Below are 15100 nucleotides of genomic sequence, written 5' to 3' on the forward strand. Positions count from 1 at the left end.
ATCTTTAATCAGCTTTAGTCAACAGATTACTCATATATTCCAAGTATGCATGGCTAAAATTAACCCTTTTTTTTGGGGGGGTCATGGCGGCTAAAAATGACATGAAATAGAAGATGAATGCACCTAATTGGATGGGACAATGGAATATTTTCAGCAACTTCTATATCAATGTAAAAACACATATAGGGTAGCTAGCTGTAATCAACCCCAATTGAGGATAAGGATGATGAGATCCACTAAAAGTCTTAAACTTTGTTTAATAATTTGAATTTAATCGCCAAAGTGTGTGTCTTCTGTGGACAATGACACCCATGAATGAACATTTTTCAATGGGTTTGTGAGTCACCAAGGAAGGAGATAATATAATCTTTGAAAAATGGATAATAACATCGATGTCAGTTAAACTCAAAGTTGAAGAAGATTCAGAATCTGAGAAGCAAATACCAATTGAGATACCTCCGCTGTCTCATCCTTTATTTTCTTTCCCACTTTAATTTCTCCAATATTAGGAGGCTTGGAATCTTAGTTCAAAGTGGGCTTTGGATTCTGAATCTTTTGCTGTCATGCTTGTACGGCCTCATGAGGTGGGGTTTTCTAGAGATTTTCCTTAAAAAGTTATATTAATCACACTATTCACACTAATGCATTAATTTTTTTTTTTTATTAGTTTCTCTCTCCTCTCTTTCTTTAGGATTTTTCTCTTTCCTCTTTTCATTTCTCTCTTTCTCTTCACGTATGATCGTTTGAAAAATATGACCATTAGAAAAATGACCCGGTTGAAAAAAATGACCGCTGTAAAATTTGATGGTTGGAGAAATGATTATTTGATGTTGAAAAATATGGTCACTAGAAAAATAAGGGATCCTTAGAAAAATATGGTCACTAGAAAAATACTCTAAAATATGATTGTTAGGGGTGGCCAGAATTTAATTTTTTTTTTTAGATTTCATTTTTAAATTAAATTAATAAAAAATTATTATGCTGATGTGGCAAAATGCACTGTTTCAATGACACTGAAGACGGTTAACCATTTTGAAAAAATTTAACCGTAGGTATTTTATTGGCATTTCAATTGATTCCATGGAGTAAAAATTTGAGAAAAAAAAAAAAAAAACAAAAAACAAAACAAAACTTAGAGATTTTTTAATTTTGACAGGTTGACTCAAGGATCTTTTCCCTCTCTCTTATCATTTGTCCACGACAGAACCAAATTCCACTAATGGAAACTGTCTGTCGCCTCCACTAACTGTCCACAACCCATTTTTGGTGCCTCTGTCTCCCCATGCATCCTTGCTCATATATCATCCATCGAGTTCCATGATTTCAGTTTTCCTTCCGCCGCATATAATCCCTTCCCACTTCATCAAGTAGGGATCTCCAAGCGCGCTCATTGATCCTAGCCCTGCGGTCCCACACTACCTTGCTATGTGCGACACATTGCATTATTACCCTATCTAATCAGCTTCATCCAATGGTTCTGGTGGTTGAGCTCACAATCAATTTTTTATGCCTCACACACCATATCATGTTTAAAAAAAAAAAAAAGAGGCAATTTTTTAGCCCATTTGACCTATCTTTCGGCCGTTTATTGGCCCAATCATTTGGCCTTTGTGATCTTGTTTGATGACCCAGGCCCATTCCCTATCTCTTGGATTTTTTTTTTTTTGCTTTTGTGTTCTTGTTTGATGACCTAGGCCCATAGTTGGTCTTATTTTCAGTCTTTTGTTGGTTCTCATTTTGGCCCATAGTTAGCCCATTTGGCCCATTTTTTTCTTATTGTTGTTAAAGGCCCATCTCCGGTTATCGTCATCGCTATCAATTCTAGTCACTGCCACCAACTGTAACCTTCGTTGCCAACTGTTGCCATCTCTAGTAAAAATAATAATAATAAAAAAAATTCAAAATGATTGGAAAAATAGAGAAAAACTGTCTTCAATGTGCTTGTCAAATCCCTGCAGAAACAGTCATAACCACATTTAGTGTGAAAATAGACGGTTTTGGGGGGAGTATAAGAAAAATGGTTTGACTTTTTATTTTAATAAGCTTGTCAACCCTTCTCGTAAGGTACTTCAGAAAAATGGTTTGACTTCAAATCAAGTAAGGTCTGAGACTTACAACAATTCATGATACATTTGATCATATCATAAGTCTGTGTTGTTTGTTTAAGTCCATTAATGGAATTGATAGAGTCATGTCATTACTTTGCATGTATGAATTTGTTATGTGATTACATTCATACTTGATTATTGACATGTTGATGTGACATTGAATTTTTGATGTTGAACACATCTTTGTGAGATAGAGTGCAAAACTGTTTTTGGCCACTAATGTTTGAACTGTTCAAATTTGCATTGGAACAGGCCTTGCTTAGAAAGTCAGTTTGGCTCACGATGTCCGAACGCACTTAATTGATGTCTGGACGTGTAACACCCAAAAAAATTAATTAATTGATAATTAACTTTCTGGTTTGCCTTTCAGTCTCATTCGATAAGAAATCAGACTCAAGGATCGAACATTCTCCAAAGAGAGTCTACAACGGAAAAGTATTAGCCCTATTACCATTATTTTTAGAGCGTAGAGCCTTGATAACATAACCTCAACGTCCCTTAAGTTAAATCAATTGACTTTGATCAATTTAGGGTATCAATGACAATTTCTATAAACCCATTAATTGGTAATTAGCTGGTGACTTATCAAGGTATGAATATAAGAAAAATGAACTAGAAATATGAGAAATGCTAAAATATGAACTTAAAATAATATTATGAACCATTATTACAAACCCAGAGCTTTCAAATAGACTTTTTTATACTAGGAAAAATTATCCACTAACTAAGCAAACTTGGTGCCATTATTTTAGCATCTTTCATCCTAGCGAACTCCTCACCCTACTACCTGGCGACCTGCTAATGGTGCAAAACACCAAAGTGTTTAACATGTGGAAGAAAGTAACCTTGTAAGTTCACGACTTAGTAAGTAAAGTGATATGAATTTAACCAATGTATTGAGCTTAAGAAACTGATCAGAACCTCTAAATAGTAAATGTGAGTTTTTAGTAGATGTATGCATTGTTTCCTTTATCATGCCGTTTAAGGAAAAAAGAAGAAGTTTATTTGGTAGTATAGTGGCATGATAGCAGTAACAAGTCGCGTACATTTTAATGCAGTAAATTATGCATCAAAAAGTATGTAATATATATAGTTACATACTTGAACATTAATCATTGCTCTCTTCTATATAGTCTATCCAAGCTCTTAACCTCTTCTTTGTTGGGTTGGTGTTGTAACGATCTGGTGAAGCTTTTGTAGCTTCATAACTTCTTGCCCAAACAATATAGTTATCACCATCCTCCTTTTCACTTTCATCCTCATCCTCTTCACCCTCAATTCATCATTACCCTCCTCTTTGCTGCCATCATCATCATCATCATCAATATTTGCTCAAAACATATATTCTAACCAAAGACAACCAAAAGCTTACACTCACTTGATAACTTCAAGCAAGAACCGAAAGCAATATCACTTTATCTTGAAGACGTGAGCTCAACAAATCCAAACAAGAAAGGCACCGAGTGAAAAAAAAGAAGAAGTGTTCTTCACCTTTAATTAACAACTTTGCTTTTTTGGTTGGAGGTTGTTGAAACATTCTTTTTAAAGTAGAATTGTCGACAATTTTGGAGTTTTTGAGAATGTTGCTCAGATCTTAAAGTACATTGTTTTGTTTTTTTGTCTTAAATTCCTTTCATTTTTTGAGAATATTATTTTTTTGGGCCTGTATTGCATATTTCTTTCCTTTTTGCAATGTTGACCGATGGTTCTATGAATTGTATTGAGATATTTCTTTCACATGTGCATGGTGGATTAGTTGTGAAAATCTAACTTCTCTATTTATATTCCCATGGTTCTACTTTGTCAGCATTGGGCCCATGTGTTTATAGTTAAAGTGTGTGTGATTACAATAATATGAGAAGTCCTCATGTGAAATGCTATAACAATGATATTGGTAATAATGATTAATTATCTGCACACAATGCCCACCATCTTATCTTCTTCACCCTCTTCAACAATATTTGCAAACATGATAGACATTGTGTAGATAATTAATCTGGGATATGGCTAGAATTGCTAAACTAGTAGCAATATCTAAAGCATAATGCAACCAATTCCAGGAAATCAATTACGATTCTCTCCACGTTCGAAATGTGAATCTCAGGTACCCAGAAAATGGTTATCCAAGACGAATGGATTGCAAACCAAACCACCAAAATCATCTAGCAGAAACTGAATCAGGATGTTCAATGTAGAGAGCATTTTCTGAAAAATAAACTACTGTAAAAACTACAATGCACCTCCATTTGTCATAAATTGAAAATTAAACACTAGCAAATTTAAGACTCACCTGTTTCCAAAAAGAATATTACAAACAAAAACCTTTAGGAAAAAAGGCATATTTGGAAGACAACTTTCAGCAAAATTGTACAAATCAAGCATATGGAATTATATGCCAAATAAATTACAATTAGCAGAGACACACATTGCTAATAGATTACATCATTTTTAAGTCACTAATCAACATAAGAAACAGAAGCTCATATTTCGCGAAGTGTCTCGGTCTTCATGGCCTGTCAAGAATGATCTAATTGCGAGGTGCTCTGAAGCGTATGTCATGAAAGATGCCAAAATCAGTCCTCCCACAACCATCAAACCTAACCTGTTAAAGGATGACAAAGCCATTTCTTGATAACTGTTTATTTTCAGTGGGGGAAATATTTTCAGATAATCATATCAGAAGAAAAACAAAATTTGCGCAACCATTAACTTGCCTTGAGACAAGGAGAGGCTAGCATATTTCCAAGAACATAGTGCATTTCAACAAGCCTCAAAAGAGCACAAGATGGAGAGACACACATGCAGGGAGGGGGAGGGGAGGGGGGTTTATATGCAGGAGAGGCAAGATACAATATAAGCACTGATAGGCCATACAATTAATCAGTACATTAATTTAATGATCTTTTCATTTTCTTGTTTTTCTTCTGTGGTTCATAGGAATGATAGATCATAGCAGCAACATTAGAGCATTCACACCAGACTAGCTAAAGGTTCTTTTGGCTAGTCGGGACGCAAATTTGGGTGAAAATGTAGATACATGGTTAGCTACTTTAGCCCAAAAATTGGTGAGCTGCTAGAGTGTTCACCAAACATAAAAATAAGATAGAATATTTAAATATAAAAGAAAGCAGTAGATAGTTAAAATAGAAATTGGGATGGATGTGCTTTAGAAAAGTTAGTAGCTAAAATTTTTTTAAAAAAAGAAAGTGATTTTTAGCTAAAATAGAGAGAAAATTGGTTGAGCTGAATGTGAATGCCCTTGCATGAGTTAGGTCCTCCAGGATAAATAGAGTGATATATGATATGCAATTCATATATAAGATGGCAAGTCCAATATAGAATCCCCAGCCAACAAGTCACCAAACTGCCCCTCTATTTTCTCGAGAAAGCAGGGAAAAGTTTTTTAAAAAAATGTGGGGTGATAAGTTGAGATTTTTTTTTTTTAATTAGTTAAGCACGATTTACGATAAATAGTTGAGCACCATTTTTTGATAAGTAGTCAAGCACTACATAAAATTAGAAGAAATGGCTGAGAGTCCAATGATTTTGGAAGCCATTTCTTCTAATTTTAAAAAGAAAAGAAATAAAGAGATATGCCAACTCACAACAATGTCACTGATTACATTTCTCCATCAAGTAATGAAACAGAATTATTAAATAAAAAATTTTTGCCAAGAAACCAAATAAAAATAAAAAAGTGGTTCTAGAACAAAAGTTGGAAGGATAAGATAGCTTATGCACCGCAAACAACTAAATTAAATCACAGATTATGAACATGATAGTCATCGAGGGTCAATTATATCTAACAGAGAAGCACAATATGACCTCAATTCAATTCAACTGTCTTAATCCTAAATCGGGTCAGCTGCATGGATTCTTTTATATCACTCAACCAAATCTGCAGACATGTCACTTTTACCTCATTAATAACCAAGGCTTAACTTATAACATCTAACCACATAAGTTATTTTTTTTAACCTCCCTCTTGCTGTTTTTCCTCTTTTCTTCACTTCAATTGGTGCCATCCGCACTTTCTTACAAACAACTCCATGCCTGATCCTATCTTTCCTAGTGTGGTCACACATCCATCTCAACATACTCAGGTCTACTATACTCCTTTTATGGATAGAAATATAATATGACTATTAAGTAATTTCACCGCAGTTTTCTATATTTTGTTGCTCATGTTTTAGGTACTGCAGAAGTTGTATACACATTAATTTTTCAAGATTTCAAATAAAAAGGAGCAAGAAATAATTATGTCAAGATACAGCACTGCAGTCAAGCAAATTACCTTAAAAATAGAGCAGTAACCCCGAAAAGACACGGCAAAGATGGGGCTGCAATAGCCAAAAATGCCATCCCTAACCCATAATACCATCCGGCAACATTGCAGGACAATCCTTGCCGTTGATGGCCTGCAATCCAGACAAGAACCATCAACCAATTTCAAAAATATATATAAATTAAGGACTATTTGGCAGAAGTCATATATAATAATGCATATTAGATATTCGTATGTACTCCAAGCTGACAAACCTTTTCCAGAATCATAATCAAAAGATTCAGGATTAAAAGAACTGGATCCTGCATGTGTTGCTGTTGTCTTTCCCCATTGATAAGTCAAGTACAGATAACCTCCAAACAATAGAATGAACAATGTAAAGGTCCACTCATACATCAAGAGCAAACCAGTCCATGGTGTCACTTGCCGAGGCACAATTGCCAGAGCAAGTGCAAGAGACACAGCAGCAGCCATAAAACAGATGCAGACAGATATTCCACCCAAATAAATAGGCACCTTGGGCTGCACACCATTACAGAACTGTTTAACATCACAACAAATATTCTCAACAAACACAAAAGGCATAGATGGTACATTTACACAACTAATAGTGAATAGCATGACCATCCAATATTGCAAAATTGGAAATTTCAAGAGGATAACTGCATATATTTTATATAAGAATAAAATCCTAAATATGCAAGTGATCTTGCAGCTCCAAGTCAGAAGAAGTAGAAGATGAAACTAACATGAGGGTTGGAACCGATGGTAGATGATGTAGAAACACCAGAATAAGTAAGTGATCCAATAGATCTAATTTTGTAGTACAGGTGTCTGATGCCATCGCATAATGAACTTCTACATAATGATCCAAAGTACTCCCGTGTCTGCATGAAATGATATAATATGAGATCCAACAAGAATCATGTATTTGCTTAATGCTTGATTTAAAAAAAAAAAATGTAACCACTGACCTGAAGAAAAGACCGATAGTAACAGAAGAGTAAAGCACAAAAAGGTAATAGAAAGAGAAATCTGACAAGAAGATGATCATTAGGATTTCTGCCCCCTCCAGTTCCAGGAAGGGTTTCCTCAAGCTGTTCCCTAACATTCTGCAGCCCAAGCAAACAAAATAGAGATATATTAATAAGCATAAATTCATTGACTTAATTCTCTTCCACTGGATAAGACAAAAAAGTTACACCTTAATGTCCAATTATCTTGACTTATAATACATGATCAACACCCACTCTCTCTCCCTCCTGTGCCACCCACCAGCAATATGTAAATTAGCATGGTAATACAGTGGCAACAAGTCCCTCATAACTAAACAAAAATGGAAATCCCATTCCCTACCAAAAATATTAAGAACGAAATTGAAAGAAATGTAATATAACCGAGTAATCCAGGGCTCCACCCTAACTAGATCTCGGGGATACCCTGCAAAACGCGCCTCCACACGGGTCGGGTGCAACTCGGGCTTTTGCCCGCATGCATGACCCCAAGAATTGTTTGCACTCAAGGGGGGTCGAACCTTAGACTAGATACTTCATGAGGCACCAAGGCCAACTGACGTACCACTCAAGTCAACCTCTTAAGGTTGTAACTAAAAAGATTTAATTGAAAAATAAGAAATTGCGAGCAGATAATTTGCTGAAAGAGATTTGAAGGAAATACCTGCCAGACATCAACAGGTTTCAACAGCCAAGATGTCCACCAGTCCCAAGGCTTCAGGGGGCCAAGAGTATAGTGAATAACACGGAGTTCACTCTCATTTACCATCCACTGCATATATAATTCATAAAAAATTTAGACAACTTAATAGCCAAACTGTATGCATATCAGAGCCAGTTCTTTACCATGGGTTATCACTCCATCGGTCAACAACTTATAATCGCTTTTCGCAGATAAAGGAATCAACATTAGTGAGAAAGAGAGGCACTCATATGGTATAAAATACACTACATGAAAACCATCCTTTTATGAATCCTTGGCCACACATATAAAATTGTCATCATGCTTGGCATATAATCATATTTGGTAAGAACAAGACAGATCCATTTAAATGCATCTAACTCTGAGTTTAGCATTTAAACCTGCCTCACAGCAGGTGGACGAAGACCAAGGAAAGAGAGGAAGAAGAGGAAATACAAGGGGAACTTAGTAATTATATGTTCATTACTCCAATCACTTTGATCCACCAAAACCCCCCACAGCTGCCCAATGACTAACTCGAGTAGCCACAACCATTCCCTCCCTTTATCAAATGCTCCCAAACAAACTAAAAGTAGACCTCCCATTTAAAAATGAACTTTGTTACAAAATTTCACAGCTGCAAATTGAAGCGGAACGGCAAGTGTTAATTGGGTCTGTAATTTTATTTAAGTTTTATCAGTTTTAATGTTTATTTTAATTTTCAAGAGTCAATGTATTACGTGTTGCCTTAAAGTAATCCAATAATGGGCATTGCCATCTTCAGTAAGTCAATAAAATTATTTTAGGTAATATTTAGTCGGAGTCTATTTAAGCATGCCTTGTAATCTAATGAAGTCAATCTTTGATGGAATTAAAAGTATGAGATAGTGATTTTCTCTCTCCTCTTTCTCTTCTCCCCTCTTCTATCTCTTTCTCTCCCCAACTTCTTCCGTCTTCTCTCTCTTTCTAGCTCTTGTCTCTTCTTTCTATCTCCTCTCCTAGCCTTTTTTTTTACCCTAATTTTGGTGTGCGAATTTTGTGATTATTTTGTCCCGCATTAATTTGATATCAAATCCAACCCGAATGTTTCCCATAACAATCGTGCAATCTGTGACCTTGCTACCCAACCGAGCCAACGCCATGACCACCACCACCATTCCAACACAACCATGTCTGCCATCCCAAGCCTCTTTCCTATTGGCCAAATCCAACCCTAAATTCCACCAACTTCCAAACGCCAAACTCATCCGCCAAGGTGCTCACAACCACATCCGTTAAAAAAAAAAAAAAAGTTTCAACCATCAGTCCCAACAACCCATCAAAACCAACCTGACCCAGGAGCCACAAGCCACCAGCCATTTGTCGCAATTCACGACATTGCCAAGCACCAGCACCCTGTCACACGGCATAACCGCACCACTGCCCAAACACCTACACACCCAACTGGTAACTGCCACAACAATCCAATCCACCACCCAATCCCAAAAAATAAATAAATAAAGCATGCTTGAGACCCCATCTTGCCAACTGTCACGACCCATCCCGCCAACGCTGCCACCTTCAGTTGCATGCCACAACTCACAGCAGATCGCCGACCCACTCCGATCAACGAACTATTGCACTGGTCAACAACCAACAATGTCGGGTTACGAGAGACATGCTCAACTGTGCTGCTCGCTCCCCATGCTGTGCCACTGTCACACTCATGCACCGCCAACCCTTGTTGGAATTTGCCTCCGCGTTGTCACTGTCACGGCTGGTCGCTGAAGTGGGTGCATGGTTGTGTCGATACTTGGAAGCGAGATGTTGTGTTGTTTTGAGGAAAAACCGATAGTGTTTTGTCACTTATAGTCACTGTCCAGCTTTGGAACAAAGAAAAGAAAAGCCAAAAATTGGGCTTGGATCCGAAATTTTCTGAGCATATGTTTTCAAGCTTTTAGCATTTCAAAACTCTATGTTGAGTTTTTCCAACTAGGGGAGAATGATGTGGAACAGCAAGTGTTAATAGGGTCCATAATTTTATTTAGGTTTTATTAGTTTTAGTTGGTGTCCATTTAAGCATCCACTGTACTCCAATGAAGTCAGACTTTGATGGAATAAAATTATGAGAAACTAATTTTCTCTCTCCTCCTCTTCTCTCTCTTTCTCTCCCCAACTTCTTTTCTCTTCTCTCTTTCCCTAGCTTTTTCTCTCTTTCTAGCTTCTATCTCTTCTTTCTATCTCCTCTCTTAGCTTTTTTTTTTGCCCTAATTTTGCTGTGTGAATTTTGTGATAATTTTGTCCCACATCAGAAATATTCTCATCCATCTAATTCTTCAAGTCCAATTGGAACAAAGTTAACCTTTTGTCTGTATAGAAACAACCATCATAGTTTCAAAAGGTATCTGCACTGGAGAGACTGGTCAGAAAACAGAAAGAGAACAACGTAGTTATTTATCTCTGCAAAATGAAATAGCAATTACCTAGAAAGCCCCATCCTGTAGGATATACTCCAAAAAGAGTAAAATTCTTTAAAATGCCCTAAGACAGCAGAATAGAGAAGTTCATTTTTATTTTTTTAATAAATGAGCACCCAGAAATGAATAATAATCTTTCAATTTTTATATAAGACTTTTCTCTGTAACACGATTTGACTGGTGGCAAATTGCTTAAAGGAATGTTTGGATAAGACCTTTTGTGTTGAGTGATATGTTATATATTTACCCTTCAAATTAAAAATTTACTCTACCAATACAAGCAGTCAGAGACATGCAATATCGGAAAAACCAAATCACACCGTCACAATCCTGGAAGACTAAAAACAATTCACCGATCCTCTTTAACTAAAAGTAACCACAAGCATAACAATGGATACTTCAATACATCTAAAGCCATAAAAAATAGTTCCCAAACTCAGCCAAGTCAAGAGCACTATATCATGTCAAGCAAAATAAAAGGAGATGAGGGTGGAAGGCAGGAAATAGAGAAGTAGTGAGACCTTTAAACTTCTCCTACGAATATGAATATCGTCTTATATAATTAAACATATGCATCCTTGGGTAAGGTTATTGCATGAGGGTGGAAGGCAGTACATCCTGGCATGATAGAAGTGCTTACATTAATGAATTATGATGCAGATGAAGCAATCATCTTAAGTGATTGTGTAACAGTTATATGCTTCAACAAAAATACATATGAAAAGACTAAACTGAAAATAAACATAGGCGTTCTCTTGCAAACTTCTTGTGTACTAGAGCCGCACCCCTCTGCGCTTTTTGATATGCATTGCATTACTTATAAAAATAAATAAACATATTTATCAATGAATGCTATGATATAGTACCACACTTGTTAAACATCTTGATACATGGGAAGCAACGGCACAAGAAAATAATACCATCAACATGGTGGCAATAAAATTATTAAACAGTAGCCCATTAGGTGAAATAGAGAGATCACCCATACATTATAGTTAATACCTTGTTTGCAAGCATGTAAAGACCAACATCTGCATTATATAGTGTGGATAGCCGCTGCATTACAGGAACTGGTCTTGAATTCAACACCTCTGAGGGTACATCAGGCTCAAAAACATGTGCATTTGGAAATCCAGTGTAATATGAATTAAGAAACCCCTGATCCCCTGTCAAAGTAAAAGAAAATTAGCAGGTGAGAGAGAGAGAGAGAGAGAGAGTTGAAGATAGGATCAAACAGTAAATTTCTCTATAAAGATTTACACAACACATGAATAAGGTAACATAAAGACTACACCATCCACATGCTAAAGTGCAATTCCTGTGGCTAGAATCATCTAGAGACATGGTAAGAATGGAATGTCATTTTTGTTCGGCCCGTCCAAGATTGGGAGATGGATTTGGTTTCTCCTTTCTTTGATCGGTTGTATTCTTGCAAGGTTTCCATAGGCGTTGTAGATCGTATTTGCTGGTCCTCGTCCAAGAAGGGCAAGTTTGAGGTTAAGTCGCTATACAAGGCTTTGTCCCATTCCAATCAAGAGGTATTTCCTTGGAAAAACATTTGGCGTACTAAGGCGCCTATGCGAGTGGCTTTTTTTGGGTGGATTGCGGCTTTAGGCAAAATTTTGACTCATGATACTTTGCGTAAGAGGAACATAGTGGTAGTGGAGTGGTATTGTATGTGCAAGAAGACCGGAGAGACAGTCGATCATCTTCTTCTCCACTGTGAGCTCGCAAGTGCTCTTTGGCATTCGATCTTTATTTGGTTTGGGTTGCATTGGGTCATGCCTTGCAGGGTGAGGGACTTGTTCGATAGCTGGTGGTCGGGAGGACGATCCCGAAGCGCGGTTGTGTGGAAAATGATCCCTCTGTGTCTTATGTGGTGTATATGAAAGGAAAGAAATGCTAGATATTTTGAAAATTCCACTAGGACTATAAAGGAATTGACTCATTTTTTCTTCTTTACTCTTTATTCTTGGACAGCCGCTTGGCTAACTTCATTAATGATTAGTTTTTCTGATTTTCTCTTTCATTTCTCTTCCTCTTAGGCACTCTCTGTTTATACTTTCCGTGTATGTGGGTTGCGCCCCTTTGCGCTTTTTATTTATATCAATTACTTATCAAAAAAAAAGAGACATGGTAAACAAGCATTTCAAACTTGAGTGATATTTGAGTATTTTCATCACAACGCAACTACTGAAGTCGAATTCATATCTCACGAAGATCTGGATCCTAGTATTATTTTATGGCACTGAGGTCAACTTAGCATCAACACTATTTGGATTTATTGTGTTGTTTCATGAAGTCGAACTAGATTTCTTTGCCAACAGAAAAAACAAAAAAGAGTGAATTAGATTTGGAAGCTCATGCTTTTTTCCATACATTGATTTGATTCTGCACACAAGGTTAGCTGGAGCAATTGGACTATTAACAGATGAGATAAGAAAGAGTGATTTGTGGATGAAGTAAACCTAGTTATTTAAAGCAAAAATACCTAGCTGCTTTAAATACCTAGCTTCTAAACCGAAAATTCCAATATCAAATTTAAACTTCGACAAAATCATCATGACTGATAGAGAAAATATAAGCAAAGAGGGATAACATAGAACTTATCTATCAGGCAAATGATGCACCAAAAAAAAAATGGTTTACCTCCAGTGTACGAAGGCAAAGTATTAACTTTGCTCATCATGTCATTGAATACAGTTTCAGATGGTTCGACTACCATGACTCCAGAATTCAGCCTCTCAGAATGCTTCAAGTTAGCACAAAACTTTCCGCATTTGAAAAGATCCTCAATATTTTGTACCACAATAGTGTCGGCATCAAGGTATACAACTGCACAATAGAATTTCAAGATACACTGAGCTGAGTACAGGTAACCATTTTGCGAAATGCAAGGATACATAATAATTCTTGGCAACATTTTCCATCCATATAAATAATATTCCTCTCCCAAAAATAATATCCGGAAACTACTTTACATATTAAACCAAGCCTAACTTATCAAAAAAAAAACATATTAAACCAAGCCTAGATAAAAGAATCCATGCCATTCAGACTTCCTCCAATTTCCTAAGCAACCAAATGTAGTAGTGGCAAAATCATGTTTACCTTTCTTGTATTTAGTCATGTTAAAGATTTTAAGCTTTGTGTAGACACCCCAAAACCTCTTCGGACGTACTTGGTTAGGATTCGCCAATAAACTAATCTTCTCTACTATCCACCCATCAGCCTGCAGAATTATCCACCAAAAGCGGACAACAAAAAGAAAAAATAGTCGTTAGAAACTACCCATATGTCAGTCTTAAACCAAACTTCCATATCTTTAACTAACATTTGAAATTAGTTTCATTTTGGTTGCCATCAATTAAAATACTAAACAAAAACACCCCAAATGGCTGTATAGGTCATATTGAAATAACGGGTTTTGTACTCTCAATCGCGCTTAAATAACAGAAAAACATAAAATTCAAAATTTTTATTTTACTCCAAAATCATCTATACTAAAAGTTCTTAGCAACCAAACATAGCATCAAAGTTATGAAACTAGGTTCTAAAATAAAATAACCAAAAACAAAAGTCAGCTAAAGCATAACCCAATTATTAACCTTATTTAGTAGCCTTTCCTTTTTTAGCAAAAACCAAATCAACATAGAACATAAAGCTGCAGAATTCCATTTCTTTCCTTTTTCGGTCCCAGTATTTTCGCTTACCAAAAATAAAACCACAGAGATAGAAGACATAATTCACTAAGCTTTTTCTGATTCATAGCTCGAATTTTCAAAGCGGTACCTCGAGAAGCTTGTTAGCGTAGTGAGAGACGCCATCGGAGACCAGAACCACCATGTCCTTCTTCGATCCAGTGTCCCTAATCGATTTCCCGAGAACCCTAACGCCCAATAAGAACTCATCCCCGTAGAGAAGCGTGACGTAGGCTTCCCCCGAGGATGGAGATCCAACCGAGGCCTTGGATTGAACTGAAACGAGAACTAGTAAGAGCAGAACCAAAAAATTAGGTAATATTTTCATTATAAATTCGAGTTTCTTTAGGTGATCGGGATTTTCTCGAGAAAATTATCGGGATTTCTCGAGAAAATGGTCGGGGACCGTTTCAGTGTATATATGGTGAAAGTTTGAAATTCCTTTTGAATTTTTATTTTTATTTTTTCTTTTGTTGTTTTCTTATCTGGCGTCTCTGACTCTCGGGATGTGCCTGAGGGAAGTAAGTCGGCTAAAATCCTATACACGGTTTTGTTTATTGGGCTGGGCTTTGACTTTTAGCCTTTCGAAACTTGGATGTTTGAAGAAAAGGGAAAGGAAAACATTTTTTGGTTAAGTTTTTTTTTTTTTTAATTAATTATTTTAATTTTTTTATAAAAAAAAAAAAAAGAATTCAATATCATTGAATAAAATTCAGACCAAAACAGATTGTTCCATCAAAATAATATCACCAATAGCCCTTGGGATTTCAAACCTCCAAGTCTTCTCAATGAAACGTTTACAAGCCTCTTTGAGCTTGAAATTGCGTTTGAAAATCAAGTTTTTAAATCTAAAAA

At 36.3% G+C, this 15100-nt stretch overlaps 1 protein-coding gene across 1 annotated transcript; it reads right to left on the minus strand.

Moving 5' to 3' along the window:
* Positions 1–4421: 4421 nt before the first annotated feature.
* On the minus strand, positions 4422–14701 carry LOC132172034 (inositol phosphorylceramide glucuronosyltransferase 1). Its single transcript, XM_059583459.1, has 10 exons — positions 14337–14701; positions 13656–13776; positions 13194–13379; positions 11547–11710; positions 8071–8178; positions 7368–7505; positions 7143–7280; positions 6648–6915; positions 6403–6526; positions 4422–4710 (listed from the first exon to the last, which is right to left on the minus strand). Exons 1-10 carry the CDS (start codon positions 14571–14573, stop codon positions 4569–4571), a joined length of 1626 nt encoding a protein of 541 aa, XP_059439442.1. The 5' UTR covers positions 14574–14701; the 3' UTR covers positions 4422–4568.
* Positions 14702–15100: the final 399 nt, after the last annotated feature.

The sequence above is a fragment of the Corylus avellana genome, chromosome ca2 (assembly GCF_901000735.1).
Source record: "Corylus avellana chromosome ca2, CavTom2PMs-1.0".
Taxonomy (NCBI): domain Eukaryota; kingdom Viridiplantae; phylum Streptophyta; class Magnoliopsida; order Fagales; family Betulaceae; genus Corylus; species Corylus avellana.